At 38.5% G+C, this 16,556-nt stretch overlaps 2 protein-coding genes and 2 long non-coding RNA genes across 5 annotated transcripts in view; 2 read left to right on the top strand and 2 right to left on the bottom strand.

Moving 5' to 3' along the window:
- Positions 1–1,588, top strand: part of LOC122994422 — a 2,946-nt gene extending 1,358 nt beyond the window's left edge. Inside the window, exon 3 of the long non-coding RNA XR_006406595.1 lies at positions 1,270–1,588. This is a non-coding gene — a long non-coding RNA (uncharacterized LOC122994422). The remainder of the gene's footprint in view (positions 1–1,269) is intronic.
- The window catches only part of LOC122994412 (acyl-coenzyme A thioesterase 1-like), a 20,466-nt gene extending 12,420 nt beyond the window's left edge, over positions 1–8,046 (bottom strand). Inside the window, exons 1-4 of one of the 2 annotated variants that reach the window (XM_044369101.1) lie at positions 7,452–8,046; positions 3,423–3,919; positions 2,032–2,234; positions 1,328–1,861 (exon numbers count right to left, since the gene is read on the bottom strand). In XM_044369101.1, the coding sequence (XP_044225036.1) occupies positions 1,328–1,861; positions 2,032–2,234; positions 3,423–3,879 (1,194 nt within the window). In that variant the 5' untranslated portion in view covers positions 3,880–3,919; positions 7,452–8,046. Of the gene's footprint in view, positions 1–997; positions 1,862–2,031; positions 2,235–3,422; positions 3,920–7,451 lie in introns of those variants that run through there. The other variant, XM_044369100.1, reaches the window with a different exon arrangement.
- Positions 3,931–8,432, top strand: LOC122994424. Its single transcript, XR_006406597.1, has 2 exons — positions 3,931–4,575; positions 8,228–8,432. It is a non-coding gene; the product is annotated as an uncharacterized LOC122994424 (long non-coding RNA).
- LOC122994409 (acyl-coenzyme A thioesterase 1-like) lies at positions 7,094–16,556 on the bottom strand. Its single transcript, XM_044369097.1, has 4 exons — positions 16,496–16,556; positions 15,454–15,956; positions 15,064–15,251; positions 7,094–14,267 (listed from the first exon to the last, which is right to left on the bottom strand). The coding sequence occupies exons 1-4, from the start codon at positions 16,516–16,518 to the stop codon at positions 13,659–13,661; spliced, it is 1,323 nt and encodes a 440-aa protein (XP_044225032.1). The 5' UTR covers positions 16,519–16,556; the 3' UTR covers positions 7,094–13,658.

The following is a 16,556-nucleotide window of genomic DNA, read 5'->3' as shown; positions in this document are numbered from 1 at the left end:
CAGTTGCCTGATTCAGCATTTAACATTTAACCAGCCTCCTCCTGTATTAGCATTCAGTTGTTTGTGATGTTGAAAGTTTCTTTTTAATGTGTTAATGTTCATCATTGTGTATCTCAGGCTCTGCCGGGGGGGTTGTGAGCTCAGGGACAGAGTGTGTCAACCACACTTGCCAAACTAATATGCATGTCACTAAAATAAAGGGTTCAAATCTTGAAATTGTGTCCTGAATGAAATGTTTGTGTGTCTGCCTCTTCTCTGTACTCATCAGGTGTATTCTCACAATAGCATGCATGTGTTTGTCCCATACCTGACAAGCAGACACAAAAGGGATTGATTGTTTCAGCTCAGTGGGTTTTTACTATCTTCAGACAAATCCAGTCATAGACTGCATGGGGCCAGTTTAACTGTCCGCTTTCCAGTGTCATAACTGTGCAATGGTTAGTTAAAAGTAATGGTTAGGTAAAGTAGTGGTTTGGTCCCTCTGACTGATATATTATTATATCTGACATCATTAGATTATTAATACTGAAGCATCAGTGTTAGAGCAGCATGTTACTGTTGTAGCTGCTGGAGGTGGAGCTAGTTTCAACTACTTTATTTACAGTTAGCTAGTTTAGTCCAGTGGTTCCCAACCTAGGGGTCAGGTTTTACAAAATTTAAAAGTATCAAAAGTACAAGTGCTTATTATGCAAAATGTCCCCACTCAGTTACATATATACATAAAGATACACAGTTCCTGTAGAAAGTATTCACCCCTCTTGGAAATTTTCATGTTTTATAACATCAAATCAAAGGGATTTATTGTGGCTTTTTATGACACTGATGAACAGAAAAAAATCATAATGTCAGCGTGAATCAAGTCCTCTATAAAGTGATCTAAATTAATTACAAATATAAAATATAAATATATAAAATCCATTCTGTTTTAAATGTCAAGATCTAAAAAGTAACCATATCTGTGAAATAAATGTAGTAAAAAGTACAGTATTACCCTGTACTTGTCTTTACTTTATATTCTCCAACATTTATATTATAGGCTGATAATCTCTATTAGTTCACTAAAAATATCTTGGCATATTCTCTCCTGCATTAGTTTATAATCATAATCTTTCGATAAAGAAATATTTAGACATCAAATATTAAATCGTTCACCTCGTCACAAAACATTCATATGTAATGATACACATGTAATTAGCAGCTAAGATATCATGACTGATCTTTTGCCTTGTCTTTCTTATCCTCCTATATGCATCTATAACTTGGCTGTAGGCCGTGAAGCTTCACAGCTCAGGTGAGATCTGAGGAACTCCTGGATCTTCTTCCACATGTGGACTTCAGCTACTGCGTGGGACCTGGGCTCACCGCCCCACATGACTGGCTTGCCTACGACACCATGGAAGCTGGAGCGGCAGTAGGGTCCATAAGGTGGCTCTAAGTAATGTCCTGCTCCACGGTAACACACACTTTCAAAGTTCTCCTTCCCATGACGCTTCAGTCTCTCCACCATCTGGTCCATGAAAGCCTTGCTGTCCCAGTTGAGGTCGTCCTCTGAAGCCACAAAGAGAAGATGTCCCTTGGCCTTATCAATGGGGATCAGGGTGGCCTGGTTCTCCTCCACCAGAGCATTGTTATTACAATACTTGATTATGATGGCCCCTGACTCAGTGGGAATAACCTTGCTGAGGTCAAACATTAAAGCAGGGTGGATCTGGCGTTTCTTATAGTAAAGTGGTAAAACTGTGTTGGCATTGCAGCCGTTGATCCACACTGTGGCATCAACACCTGGCAGGTAAGAGGCCACTGAAAGTGCAAGATCTCCACTTTTTGAAAGTGATGTTACTCCAATTCCTTTATTGGCCACCTGTGGGAAAACAGACAAATTAAAAGCAACAAAATGAAAGCTGCTGTGAACAATTTAAATATGTTTGGACATTGGCTCACCTCAGTAACAAACTACCATCTGTGTCCCCAGAAAATCAAGCTTTTTAGATTAATTACTACAATACATAGCAATTACTTCAAACAACTCACCTTATCTTGTTTTCTTAAAAGTTGTATGGCCTCTTCAAAATAGTCCAGATGGACCTCCTTGATGTTCTTTGCCATGTCATCATGGCCGTAGAGCGCTACAGTCAGAACCACAAATCCTCTACTGGCCAGCAGAGCGGCTCTTTTCTCTGACAAACCTCCCCCAAAAGTGTACAGATCCAAAACAGCAGGGAACGGACCTTCTCCTGAACCAGAAGATACACGGAACACAAAATTATTGTAATATTCATAAAAACAAAGTACAGAAATTAAAGGTAACTAAAGTAAAAGTTAGTTAAGTTACAAAATGTTTCATTTTGCCAAAGTGACAGACAATGATTTGCTGCCTGATAAACATAGTTTAACACTCCATTATCATCCAAAAACAGCATAAAATAGATAAAAGGTCCATGAATTTGGATTTGGATATTAAGAGTTGAACACAACCAATTTATTTATTTCAACATGTGAATCCAGCAAAACAGAGTAAAATATGTTCCATGATTCTGAGAATGCGAAGTGTATGAGGTTATTTATTAGTTTGTTTGTTGTTTTATTAATAATATTTATTAGTATTTGTTTGGAGTGCTTGGTTGCTCTCAATTTATTTGGACTAGAATTCAATAGTATTCTCTCTTATTAGTTATTTGTTTACTTTAATTACTGGGTACTATTATGGGCACCTCAGGTTATAGAGGTAGATAGGCAGGTACCAGACTAGCATGCATCTGTAGGGTCTATGTTTTCTTACCAGAGGAAGAGAAGCAGCAGGATTTCATAAAGACTTGCAATGAACAATGTATAAAGCCCAAAGTTGCAGCTTCTGGTCATCTTTTCTATTTGGAGCCAGAACCTTCCAAATAAGGAGTGCAGGGTGTTGCCTTTCATGCCACCTTGGAATGAAGCTAACACTAGCTTACTAACAGAATAGATATCATTATCAAGTAACATTAAACTTATCGAAATATTGTGACAATAGTCCGACTCAGTGTGAGTCCCGAAGCCGGGGAGAGCAGCAGGTGAGCCAACTGGCAATCACAGCTGCCAATCAATGCCCACACGGCAGACGTCAAAGCTAATATAAGTCTTCAAATCTTATTAACGGAGCAATAATTTCCAAATTGCCCTAGTATTTCTAGAGAGAAGTTTTTTTGAAACTGTCTGTCTGGCGACCGTCAGTGGTATTGCACTTCAAGGGACCTCCACATTGGCTTCAATTTCAAGCCAAGGTTGTGGCTGCTTGGTATTAAGACGCGTTATTAGTAGGATAGACTGAGTGTTGACTTTGGCCTCTCCTTGGGATTTATTTATAAAAATAAAGTTAAAATAATTTCAGCATTTTGCTTTAAATTAATAATTAAACCATTCAGAACACAACAGAGGAATAAACCAACCTGGAGGAGTAAACAGGACTCCACGGATATTCCCCTCTTTAATAGGAAGCCGGGTGACGCCGTCTCCAATTAAAAGCCTCTCATTGGTCGCCTCTGCCAGCACGCTGCCCTCCCCCTCTACCTCATGAACAGAGAACTTCACCACATGAGGGTTTAGTGACCTGTTTTTTTGAAACCTTTTATGCAAGGTGTCTGCCCTCATCGACCACAGCAGACCCATGGGTTCAACCCCAACGTAACTCCCACTGAGTGAGGGGTCTCTCTCCAGATCGACCTCCCCGCTCCCATCAGCCCTGTAGGTGGCCGAGGAGCTGAACTCCACTCCCTTCTCGTCAGTTGCTCTGGCCTTCATGGTGACCACCTGCCTCGACCTCAGCCCGGCCACCTTCACCTGAACGGGCTCATCGAACAAACATCTGGCACTCGGCAGCAGCGTCAGTCTGACTTGGGAAGCCATCTCTTCTGAAACTAAAGATCCTACAAGTTTCGCCTTTGCTCTGTGGGAAATTCGACAAAAAATTGGCATAATCACATTCCTCATCTGTCTGATAAAAAAACCTAAACAGAAAATGTTCATTTCATCCCCTGTAAAGTTCTTGTAAATTCCTTGGCTGTGTCAGCATACTTGACCTATGTGGTTCATTTTGAGTCTGGTTCATTAAATACATGAATAGCGTGTTGTGTGAATAGAAGTCCGCCAACTAGCTTCAGTGCAGAGGGTTCGTTTGTTTTAACTCCTGCATATCACGAGTGGGTGGTGGTTTGATTGTGGCTCCAAAGTTCTCTCAGTGACTCATATGAGGACAATGTTCAACAGGAAAACAAAACAAACACCCCTACAATCGACAACAGAAACTGTGATAAGAACCCATTCTGAGCGCCCTAAAGCTTTATTTATACTCCCAAGCGGACGCCTACAAGGACAGCTGCGGACACCACAGATGGGTAGTTGTTCTGTTTATACTACCTTCTGGGATCGTTCCACACATGTGTAATAGATCGCCGTCTACAGGAAGACATCTTGTGACCATGCGGACACAACAAATTGCAGGTTTGCGGCTGTCTGCACAGAGTCTACACCCTCTGATGGCCACGCAGACCATAGTGGACCCTCGTGGACGCGGAAAGTATAAGTTCAGCTCAAGTGTAAAGTGTAAGTATAAACATTTACTCAGGTACTATTTAAATGAGATATTTTTACTTCACTTGAACATTTCCAATTACAGCTACGTTATACTTCCATTTTTACTTGCGTAGAATTTTAAAAGCAGGACTTTTATTAGAATTCAGTATTTACACATTGTAGTATGTGGGTTAATATAATTAATTACAACTGTCATCCAAGGCCAATGAATACCACGTCAGGTGCAAATGCCAGAATACTCACCTTACACTTAAATTTTGACCGTTTACTAAAAAAACACCAAACTATCACTTAAAAAAACCAACACATCTGCAAAGATCTTAATACATATTCGTCTTATTATTATTATTACATTACTGTGATTTTAGCTGGGACTCTTTTCTCTGTCTGTTCAGACAGACTTTTTTTTTTTTTTTTTTTTACAGGGAGGAGATACTTACACATAAGTGGTTTACAGCAATATATGCACCAACAACCAATCAACATGCACTCAAATTTTAAAACCACAGAGGTATTAGCAGCAAAATATACACAAAGTATCAAAAGTGAAAGTACTCATGGCAGCATGGCTCCTTGCAGAGTATTACATTATCATAATACACTGTACATGATATTATTGGATCATTTTCATTGATTCATCTACATGTAACTACTTTATATACTGTAATACATCATATTTTTTAAGATGATCCTATAATTTGTATGTGAAAGCTTAATCTGGAAAGCAACAGTTGCTGTCAAAGAAAAGTAGTGAAATTTTAAAAATATAAAGACGCATATAATAAAAAATACTCTAATACAAGTACCTCAACTGCACTTAACTGCTGTACTTAAGTAAATGTACGATTACTTTCCACCTCTGATGTTTTTAATTTGATCTCAGCAGTTTAAAAAGACACTGAAACATTTTAAACAATTAAAGACCGGTGAGTGCCCTCTGCTGGCAAAAGTGTTGAGTTGCACAGAGTTTCATTCACAAACACCAACTACTGTTAGCAACAACGTTCATACAGGGACAGTTTAAGGCTCATATCAACTTCATTGGCCAAGTATGTTGACACATACAAAGAATTTGTCTCCAGTTTCTAGTAGCTCTCAATGTACTTACACACAACAATCTGCAGGAAGATACACAAGGACAACAAAGCTGAACAAAGATAATTAAACATAAACAAGACTTGCACTAACCAGGTACAAATTAAAGCCAGACATTGTCCTTGTAAATATTTAGAGCTGAGCATGGTCCAAATTGTTAGTTCAGTAAATCTCGTCACTTTTTTTTTCTCCCGTAACTACCAGTTATGTCCATATAATGGTTGCTGCTGTAGCACTGCAGTTTCCCTTATTGATTCATAAAATGCTCTTATCTGGAACGACATTTCAATCATTAACCCATGAAGGACGAGTTCACATTTATTTATAGTATGTCTTAAAACAACTGTCAGGTGCCCAAATGAACACTGACACATGGTTTTCTTCCCATAATCATTCCTCCTGTTCATACAGACCATTAGAAGATCTTCATAATGCACTTACAATGTACAAAATCCACAGTCCGTCTGTGCAAAAATGTATTTAAAAGTTTATCTGAGTCTAATATGAAGCTTCAGTCGTCCAAAGTGTCAAAGTCCCTCTTTTTGTTACTGTGCTTCAACTGCAGATCAACACAAAGAGGAAATTTGATGCTAAAAAGACTGTAAATGTGGCAGATAGCCACTTGATATGACTAACTCAGACTACTGAAGCCTCATATAAGCTTCAGATCAACTTTTAAATGCGTTTTTGCACAAAATGACTGTGGACACACTGTGGATTTTAGCCTCCATCACTTAGGCTACATTGAAAGCACGTTTGAAGTAGGGCTGCAACTATGGATTATTTACATTATCGATTAATCTATCGATTATTTTCCTGATTAATCGATTAGTAGTTTGGTCCAGAAAATGTCAGAAAAAGGTGAAAAATGTTTCCCAAAGCCCAATATGACATCCTCAAATGTCTTGTTTTGTCAACAACCCACAAAGATATGCTGCTTACTGTCATAGAGGCCTAAAGAAACCAGAAAATATTCACATTTAAGAAGCTGGAATCAATTTGGAATTTTTTTCTGACTCAAAATGATAATTTTGACTACCCAAATAGTTGCCAATGAATTTAATGGTTGATTAACTGACCAATCGTTGCATAGCCAGTATGAACATGAGTGATTACAGTGAATTACAGAACAACTTCTTTCAGTGTTCATATGGACACCTGTTGATTTAGACAGACTCGAAAAATTGTGAAGTGATCCTTTAATTATGAAGCAGTGAAAGAGAACTGCAGTTTTGAGCGGAGCTGCCAAGAACTACTGAGAAAATAGAAGTGGGTTTACCATCAGCCCTGTTTTATTAACAAAGTTTGGATGGGAGAAATGTTTTCCAATGTATCACTAATTTGTTTCTTTTAATTGGCAACCATTTGGACTTTTTGTACGTTGAAATGTAGCAAAAAAATTGGCTTTTGACTACATTTCATGTATGTGTGCACAGGTGGTGCCTGACATACCACATTTATATAACTCCAGGTCATGCATAGATCAAATTCCACAGGCAATAACAGTCTGATTTGGGAGGTCATCTCTTCTGAAACTTTCTTCCTTTGACTGCGACAAAGTAAACCATAAAGGCCCGTTTTTTTTGGAAAATACACCATAACAGACACAAAATCGATCAATGTCTATCAATCTATCAATATCTTTGATATTGGGGTTATTTTAAGAAATTGTTTGAGTTCATCAACCCCACTTTTATCTAACTCATCGATTTAAAGTTGAGAACTCTTTCACCTGGAGTTGCTTTAAGACAAGAATCTGTCATAAACATTAGTATATAATATAAACTCACCGGTGTGTCAAATCTAGTTCAAAGTGTCCAGCGGTTTGTTTCTCCTTTGACTTGTTTTCTCCAGTTAAAAATGAGGTTTCTCGGAACTGTGATTGGCCACCGCAGCCTTCAGCCGCGATGACGTTGATTGTGTTTCTCCAAAACTTGAGTCTGGCTCAACTTTCCGGTAAACGGCCACAGCCGAAACACACTATTGACATGCAGGAACTGGTGTTTTCACCCCACCCCCTGATATGGTCTGAGGTCAGAGGGTCCGACTGTTCCCTGTAGACTAGAAAGTTCATTGGCACAACGTAGGCCTCCCGTTAAACCCTCGGGTGTAATCCCCCCTCCGACGACAGTGTGGGTTGCAATGGCAGAATGGCGCTGTCTGTGTTTCCGCTCGTTGACTCTGCGGGAAGTGAAGACTGCAGAAGAAGCGATTCAAAGTCAAGTTCAATGCGTCCATCCAAAGGGTGTACCCATTGTCCCAAAGGCGGAAACGAGACGTCTTCTCCTCTCGTCATGTGAAGCGATGTCCGTTTCTGATGACGGAGACAGCTGATCACATCTGGATCAGCTGTCAGTCGGCTTTAACAGCTGTAGAAACTTCTGATGGAGTGTGTGTTTGCACACATGTGTATTAATCAATAACTGATATCCAATAAGGGGGCGTAGACCTGATGCTGCTTTTCAAGTAAATATGCACTTGTGTTTATTTCATAGTGCAGTGTTATTTTGTGTATGTTGTTTTTAGTGAAGTAATGTTTATTTTGCTTGATTGTGTTTTTATTTAGCCTGGTAAACGCTCCTGTGTTTCCTTGAACTGGTCTCATCTTCAGTCCTTCAGTACATAAGGTCAACATGGTGAGGAATGAAACTTTTAATGCTATAACTTCTGTCTATCAACATCATCAACATGTGTATAAGTCATATTGGCTGTGTTATGTATGATTGGATCAAATGTATTGAATTATAAACCCAATAAATGTCTTCAATCTATCTATTCCCTTCCTTGATTAGTTGTGTGAATAACATTTAGTGATCTTTACACAGACTATATAATATTTATTAAAAATGACAAAGTTAAGAAAATGTGCGTATGAAAAGAAAAGAACCTAATAATAGTTAATAATGATCATTAGTTAATAGTAATGATCATCGCCACTCTGGGCAAGGACACGACTGAAAAAGATTGTCAGTGTCATCTCAATGAGGCTTTCCAGGTTAAGTAAGAAATTAATTTATAAAAACAATAATAAATATAGTCACAAGTGGCAATAACTGGGGTCCAAGCAGATTGCAAAAAAATCACAAAATCTGACATTTTTAGAGCAGAAAACAAGACGCAAACGACTTGAGAGATTAAAATGATGAAAGAACTTTGACTACAAGCCAAGCCATCTTCGAGATAATTGTGAAAACATAAACTTGTTTGTTTCAGCGCCACCGTGAGGTCAATGAATGTCATTATATGTGCTTGAGTAGTGGGTGGAATTTGCAACCCACCTGCCTATTAGGGTGACTTTTGGTCTTATGTTTTTTTCTGCACAAACACTTTTAGTGGAGAAAAATAATAAAAAAAAAGAAATTTTCACAAGGCCACAGTAGGCAATTTTCAACTTAATGTGACCTCAATTAGCACTTGAAAACATATCACATGCATGACTTACTACACTGTTGTCAAGTAGGACCTGTCCACCCAGGAATTTGAACCCTGTATCATAGTCAACAGTTTAATCCCTGGATTATCGGCTCTGCTGGTGAACAGGCTGTCTTTTGTTTTCACGACCTCAAAGTTGAATACAACGGAAGTCTGTGGGTCTTAATGCAGCTGAAGTTCAAATATTCACCAAAATTACAGATTTATAGATACATACTTGAAAGACTAATCACATGATATCAACAGAGAAATGTTTCCTGATATTTTCATGAAGTTTGCTTGGTGCCGGTCTAGATGCAGACCAGTGACCTTACAGTTATAAGGCTTGTGTTTAGACTACTAGACCATCAGGAGAGCACAGCTGTCTCAGCAGCTCTTGAGAAAGGAAACCAAATGGGATAAATAAAGTTGTCTGACTTTGAATCTGAACCTGAAACCAACCTCACAAGCAGAAGTTAGAGGGATGTCATAAAACTTTAAAAAATTCATGACAATTTACCTGTTGGGGATACAACTCTGAAAAAAATCACACATCAACCTGGGTTTCTCAGGTGTATTGTCAAATATTTTGGTGAAATATGTTGAAAAATGAGATGAAATAGAAAATGTTGTGCATACAGTACAAATTACAGTAAGATAATTTATATCACTGCAGACTCATCATTTGAACGATCTGAACATCATTTGAAACATGTAATATCTGGTATCCAAAGAATGTCTAAGGTAATTTTGGTAACATATGAATGAAGCCTTGTGGAGATATAGATGTTAATTGATTTTGCATATTTTGAAAAATATAGAGTGACGGACTTCTGAATTGACCATACATGGCACTGAGGCAAACTTCTGTCGCAATTCAGTGGATGTGCTAAAAAAAATCTGCTCTGTAGGACACTGAAGGGAGTTGTATTTAGATTTTTTAAAGATTGGAATGTGAAATGTCCAGAAATCTAGATTTTTTTTGTAATAAGCCATGCCCACTTTAATCAATAATTACCAAATTTTATGCATTGACTGAGTCAATACGCTAGATCGTGCAAACCAAATTTCATACAAATCCATGCAGCCAATTACAAGATATAAACCTTTCACATGTGTTGCGCCCCCTAGTGACAGAATATCCCAGGACTGTGTAGCAAAGCTTGGACTAAGCATCCATTTGGTTTGTTAGGTTACAATAGCTTAAGCAAATTGTGATTTATGAGCATTCATGTAAAATTGAAATTAAAGACACAAAATTTAAGAGCAGGAGACCACTGCAGCAAAGATGCAGATGAAGTGAGAGATTAAAATGATGAAAGAATTTTTACTACAGACTAAACCATTTCTTGATTGTTTCAGCGCCACTTTGAGGTCAATGAGTATCATTTTATGTGCCTGAGTAGTGGGTGGAATTTGCAACCCACCTGCCAATTTAGGTGACGTTTGGAGAAAAATAAGAAGAAGAAAGAAAGAAATATAGCTGCAAGCAATAACCAGGGTCCAAGCAGATTGCAAAAAATCGCAAAATTTGACATTTTTAGAGCAGAAGACCAGATGCAGACGACTTGAGAGGTAAAATGATGAAAGAATTTTGACTGAATGCCAACACTTTTAGCGGAGAAAAATAAAGAAGAAGAGGAAAGAAAGAATAATGAGAACAAAAACTATAGGGCTCCAGCACAGTTTTGCTGCCTGGACCCCTAATAATAATGTCTTTAAACGGTAAATGTTATAACTGTTTCATGGTTAGATCACCTTTTCTTCAAGTCAAGAGCAGTCCACTACATTTTGCAGAACATGATTTTGCCATGTGAGAGTTTGAAACATTGGAAATGATCTGAAAAAGAGTCATTTGGACAAACTTTTCATAATTATTTTTCTATTGTTACTTTTCAAAAATGATATTTACACAGAACACAGTGATAATGATAAATTAAAATAAATCAATGACTATGGGAGTAAATATTTACATATTTACCATAAGATGGTGCATGGTATCTGTATATATATAAAAAAGAAACAAAAAAACATCAAAACTGTGTTCCAGATGAGATTTGTGTTTGCATGAGAAGACAGCAAGAGGTTACTTCCAGTCATGAAAGCCCTCTTCACTTATCCGCAGAGTAATTAGTCACATTTAACGCCATTACAAAATTAAATTACAAAATAAATGTAATTGTAATCTGTTACAATTACAGTTATTGAGAAAAAATATGTCATTAAATTATAGTTGCTAATCAAAGTGTTGGTGATTACAAAGGGGTTACATCCAAATATATTCTTTTTGTTAAAAAATAGCTTATATGTAGAATGTAACATTAATTCTGTTGCAGGAATGCCTTCTTTCTATTTCTGAACAAAACAGGTCAGCAAAGCCATTGGGACAAGTTTGACTGCAACACCATCAAGGTTAGGATGGCTTACAAGGAGCTGTCTCTACTTCTAGTCAGGCTCCGTTCATTTGGCAGTGTGTGCTCAAATTTTGAGCGTTGTTTTTGATTGATTCTCTCATTTGAATTTGCACCACCTCTCGTCTGCCAATCAAATCAATGCTCATTGCACCAAGTAACCTGAGTCTACCATGCCTGCGACCAGCCAACCACGTCGAGGCGGGTGGCCGTGTCGTCGGACAAGAACGCCTTTCAGTACTGGAAATTCAACAGTGTTTTTTCTTCTGAAATCAGAAAAGGGCTCTAACATTACTGTTCAGTGTAAAGCTTGTTTACCAGCGGTGAAAATGCTGTCAACATCGAAATGCTCAATGTCAAAGCTGAGGAAACATCTACAGGTAAGTTAATTGCCACAGTTTAAAATATCTGTTAGAAAAGTAATCAAATGTAATAAGTTACATTACTTTGATGAAGAATTTAAATTAGTTACATTACATATTACATTTTTAACAGGGTAACTAGTATGTATGAGGACAATGCTCCCATCACATGTGGACAGTTATGTGGTCTCCCAAAAACTTGCAGCCTGTTCTTGCAACACTGGCAGCGTCTGCTCTGTGCTGAGAGGATGCTGAAGTGGAGAGGCTTACATCTCCATCTTGTGGCTACAGTGACTACTGACAGACTCCTGGAAGAAGGCTGAGCTGTTCAGAATTTGGCTGCAGCAATACGGAGAATACACTCCATAAGTGTAGTGTTTTTAGACAGATGGGGTTGGGATTGGACGTCAGAGAGTATTAAGACAGTTTTGGTCTTTTTGTTGGATTAGTTGACAGTTAGAACATCTGGTTTATCTTTTAAAGCTGTTTGTGTCCAGTGAGGGAAAAGTTGCCCTTTTTTCATAAAGTTTTGACTTTAATTCTAATTTTTTTCATGGCACGCACTGGTTGGTAATCAATGACCGTACTGTACACTGAGCAGGCACCACAGATGCCAAACACTCTATTAAAGCACTAAAATGATCTTTCTATTTTCACTTTTACATGTAGAAAGCCTTAACCAGGTTGTGATAAGCAAGTCATAACCTTTCAATATGTTTCTGTCGTCAATCAAACATTAAATAGATTAATTCATCACAAAACATTCAACGTGTGTAATTATCTTAGGTTAACTGGCAGCCATGACATCGTGATTTTGTAACGTGTTCCTAATCTTTCCTGTCATCCTAACTGAATCTATCACTTGGCTTTCGTCTGAGTAACGTCACAGGTCTGACAATAATAAGATAATAAAATCAACTGTTCAGGTAGTCTTAGTTTTTTATGTGAGACAACCTGAGGGAATAATAACACTAGCAGTGAGAGGGAAATTAGTATTAATAAGATATATTTATGCATGAATACAGTAAGAGCTAACAGGCATACAATGGCATGTACTATATGATGTCCCAATTCAGGCAAGATTATAGACATGATGTTACAAAAATTTCAAATTTATTGATATTTGACAGACAGAAAGAATTTAAAAATAACAGTCCACCTATTTATATTTTAAATATAAGAAAATGACTTAAAAAAAAAAAAAAAAAAGAGTGGATACTCTTCTTTTGAATTCTAGGAATGGCTCCAGCCCTGCATGGCACTGAACAGGATTAATGTGTGTAATTCCTATTTTAAAGTAGTGTTACTCTGGGTTTTACCAACAATGATTGGCTATTTGCTTCTGTGCCTCCACAGCTTCAAGCCACACTTCCACGTCTACAAAAAGACTATTTTCAGTCAGAGCGGACAAATTCCTACTAACTTGGTGAAAGGCTACTTAAAAATTTTGAAGGTGTCGCCAACTTTTGAAAACGTCTCACATTATGCTGTCTTTCCCATGTCCAGTGTTAATGATTTTTTAAATTAATTTTTAATTAAAGCTGTTTCAGTGTAGTTGTTTTTCTTTTGTCTTTTTTTCAATTAGGGTTTTTTTGTAGCCATTTCAGGCTTTTTGATTTCACTTTCCATGCTCAAACTGCCATTTCATGATATCAATTTGTCATTTCAATCTCAAATTCCTATTTTCTATTTTGTTTTTACATTTTAATAATCAAAAACATTCAATCTTTATTCATGATACAGCAGTTAATTGGCAGTCATCATGTCATGATTGTTTTGTGTTGCTCAATCTTTCCTATCATGGTTTTTGCATCTATAACTTAGCTTTAGTCTTCGTAGCTTCACAGCTCAGGTGCGATCTGAGGAACTCCTGGATCTTCTTCCACATGTGGACTTCAGCTGCTGCGTGGGACCTGGGCTCACCGCCCCACATGACTGTTGTGCCTGCGATGTAATGGATGCTGGAGCGGCAGTAGGGTCCATAAGGTGGCTCTAAGTAATGTCCCGCTCCAGGGTAACACACACTTTCAAAGTTCTCCTTCCCATGACGTTTCAGTCTCTCCACCATTTGGTCCATGAAAGCCTTGCTGTCCCAGTTAAGGTCGTCCTCTGAAGCCACAAAGAGAAAATGTCCCTTGGCTTTTTCGATGGGGACCAAGGTGGCCTGGTTCTCCTCTGCCAGAGGATTGTTAGTACAATACTTGCCTATGATGGCCCCTGACTCAGTGGGAATCGCCTTGCTGAGGTCAATCAGCAGCGGTGAGAGGATTTTGCTCTTCTTATAGTAGAGAGGAATAGCCACATTTGCACTGCAGCCGTTTATCCACACCACTGCCTCAACACCTGGCACAAAAGCAGCAAGTGAAAGTGCAATGTCTCCAGCCTTTGATCTTGATAATATACCAACTCCTTTATTTCCCACCTGTGAAAAAACAAAAGCTAACTTTTATGTTTATCATATTAACTACTAGAACATTACCTTACTTGCCAACATGTTGAGCTGTTCACTCAATTTGACTAGACAAAATTGTTTTTTAAAAAACTGTGTAATACCACATTTCTGAAATAACAGAAAGCAGAAATTAAAGTCCCCCTCCACTAAAAAAATGTGTTTTGCTTATTGTTACTTCAGTTGGATGTTTGAGCTTGACTGTGCAGAATGATGTGCAGAGTTTGTTTTCACATTCATCTGCTGAAAATGAAAAGTTTATCTGTGCTCACCTTAAATCTGAGTTTAAGGCGTGTACTTATGAACAGGATTTGTGACATCACAACTAGTCATGGCTCCATATGCCACTAACAGTGTGATCACACATGCAGTAGTAGTATTCAGTATCTGGCCTCTCATGAATCTGCAGTTTTGACAAAGACTTAAACTTGCTATGTGTACTTCCTAACAGTAAGAGGCAGCATGAGACAATGGTTTAACCAGAGACTGTGGCTGTATGTCTGTGAGCTCTGTTTTCCTCTCATTATACCATAGGCCACATCTCCCAGCCTCATTTGTTCTTTCCTGAATTTCTGGTTTTTCGCTGTTACATTGGTGCTGCCGGATGATATCTGTAACACTAACAAATTAACTGTTGCTTAACTTAGTTAAAATCCTAAAGTTAAAATCCTAAAGTAATAGTTGCTGACCACCTAATGTGTCATCAAAATCAAAAGCTTGTAACTTTATGCTGCTGTGTTTAAAAGCAACAATTACTCATACAGCTCACCTTAGGTTGTTGTTGTAAGAAATCAACTGCTTCTTTAAAATAGTCCAGATGCAACTCTTTGACGTTGTTGGGCTTGTCATTGTACACCGACACAACCAGAACCACAAACCCTTTGTTGGCCAACAGACAGGCTCTCTTCTCAGACATGAAGGTGCACAGATCCAACACAGCGGGGAACGGACCTTCACCTGGACAGAAACACACACAATAATATCAATAGATCATAGAAAATATGACATCTTTATTCTTATATTTTGATGTTGTGATGACCAACCCAGAAACTAAGAAAGTCAATAACGTTGTTGCACATTCATTAGACATTGCAGGACAAAACACAGTATTAGGCTGTAATTAGACAATGATGAAGACAGAAAGTAGTGAGCCACTAACCTGGAGGAGTAAACAGGACTCCATGAAAGCTCCCCTCTTTGACGGGGACCCGGCTGACCCCGTCTCCAATTAGAAACCTCTCATTAGTCGCCTCTGCTAGCATCCTGCCCTCCCCCTCCAACTCATGCACAGAAAACTTCACCACATGAGGGTTTAGTGATCTGTTTTTTTGAAACAATTTGTGCAAGGTGTCCGCCCTCATCGACCACAGCAGACCCATGGGTTCAACCCCAATGTAACTCCCGCTGAATGAGGGGTCTCTCTCCAGATCGACCTCCCCGTTCCCATTAGCCTTGTAGGTGGCCGAGGAGCTGAACGCCACTCCCTTCTCATCGGTCGATCTAGCCCTCATGGTGACCACCTGCCTCGACCTCAGCCCAGCCACCTTCACCTGAACGGGCTCATCGAACAAGCATTTGGCGCTCGGCAGCAGCCTCAGTCTGATTTGGGAGGTCATCTCTTCTGAAACTACTGCTGTTTTCTTCACAAGGTTAGTCTTTGTGCTGTGAATGTAATATAATGTATAAGGTAATCATGCACATACACACATATATCTGTGTCCTGTTCACAGATGATGGAGCACTGACTAAAACAAGACAACAACAGAAGACCTCAGCTTGTCAAAAACCAACCAGTCTTCGGTGTCAGTCGACTCAGACACAAAATGAAAAAACAAAGCTCTCTCTTCTCTGTTTCTCCCTGCCTCACATAAAGACTTGTGCATGTATTCCCTTATGGAAGCTGACAAGACAAGGGGTGACTGTGAAGGACACTTGGAAAAAGTCCAGTGCAAATTAATACATAAGGTGTAAATACATAAGTGAGTCATCAAAATGATTGACTTGAACAAATGTTTAGTAAAGAAAGCAGTTTGTCACAGAGGAGACTCATTTTTTTACAATGTAATGTCATCATGAACTGTCAAGTTTTTCTTAAGAAGAGATAATTTTTTAACAGTGTACCATGTTCATGTGCATCTTTTAATTTCCTTTCAGGGACTGCAGAGGGAAAGAAGAGTCAGAAAAGTAGAAATGTGACCTACCTGCGGTTAAAGCAAGTGTCCATCTAGAGTGAAAATGACCGTCATGTGGGTTAAAAGTCCC

The sequence above is a fragment of the Thunnus albacares genome, chromosome 12, assembly GCF_914725855.1.
Source record: "Thunnus albacares chromosome 12, fThuAlb1.1, whole genome shotgun sequence".
Lineage (NCBI taxonomy): Eukaryota > Metazoa > Chordata > Actinopteri > Scombriformes > Scombridae > Thunnus > Thunnus albacares.
Note: the sequence above shows the minus strand (reverse complement) of the source record. Positions and strands in the feature narration are given on the sequence as shown.

Coding starts and splice junctions, on each gene's coding strand:
- LOC122994409 (XM_044369097.1), bottom strand. CDS start 16,518: ATGGACACTTGCTTTAACCGCAG. Junction 15,957..16,495: donor GACACTTGCTTTAACCGCAG/GTAGGTCACATT, acceptor TTACATTCACAG/CACAAAGACTAACCTTGTGA. Junction 14,268..15,063: donor TCTTACAACAACAACCTAAG/GTGAGCTGTATG, acceptor GTTTTTTCACAG/GTGGGAAATAAAGGAGTTGG.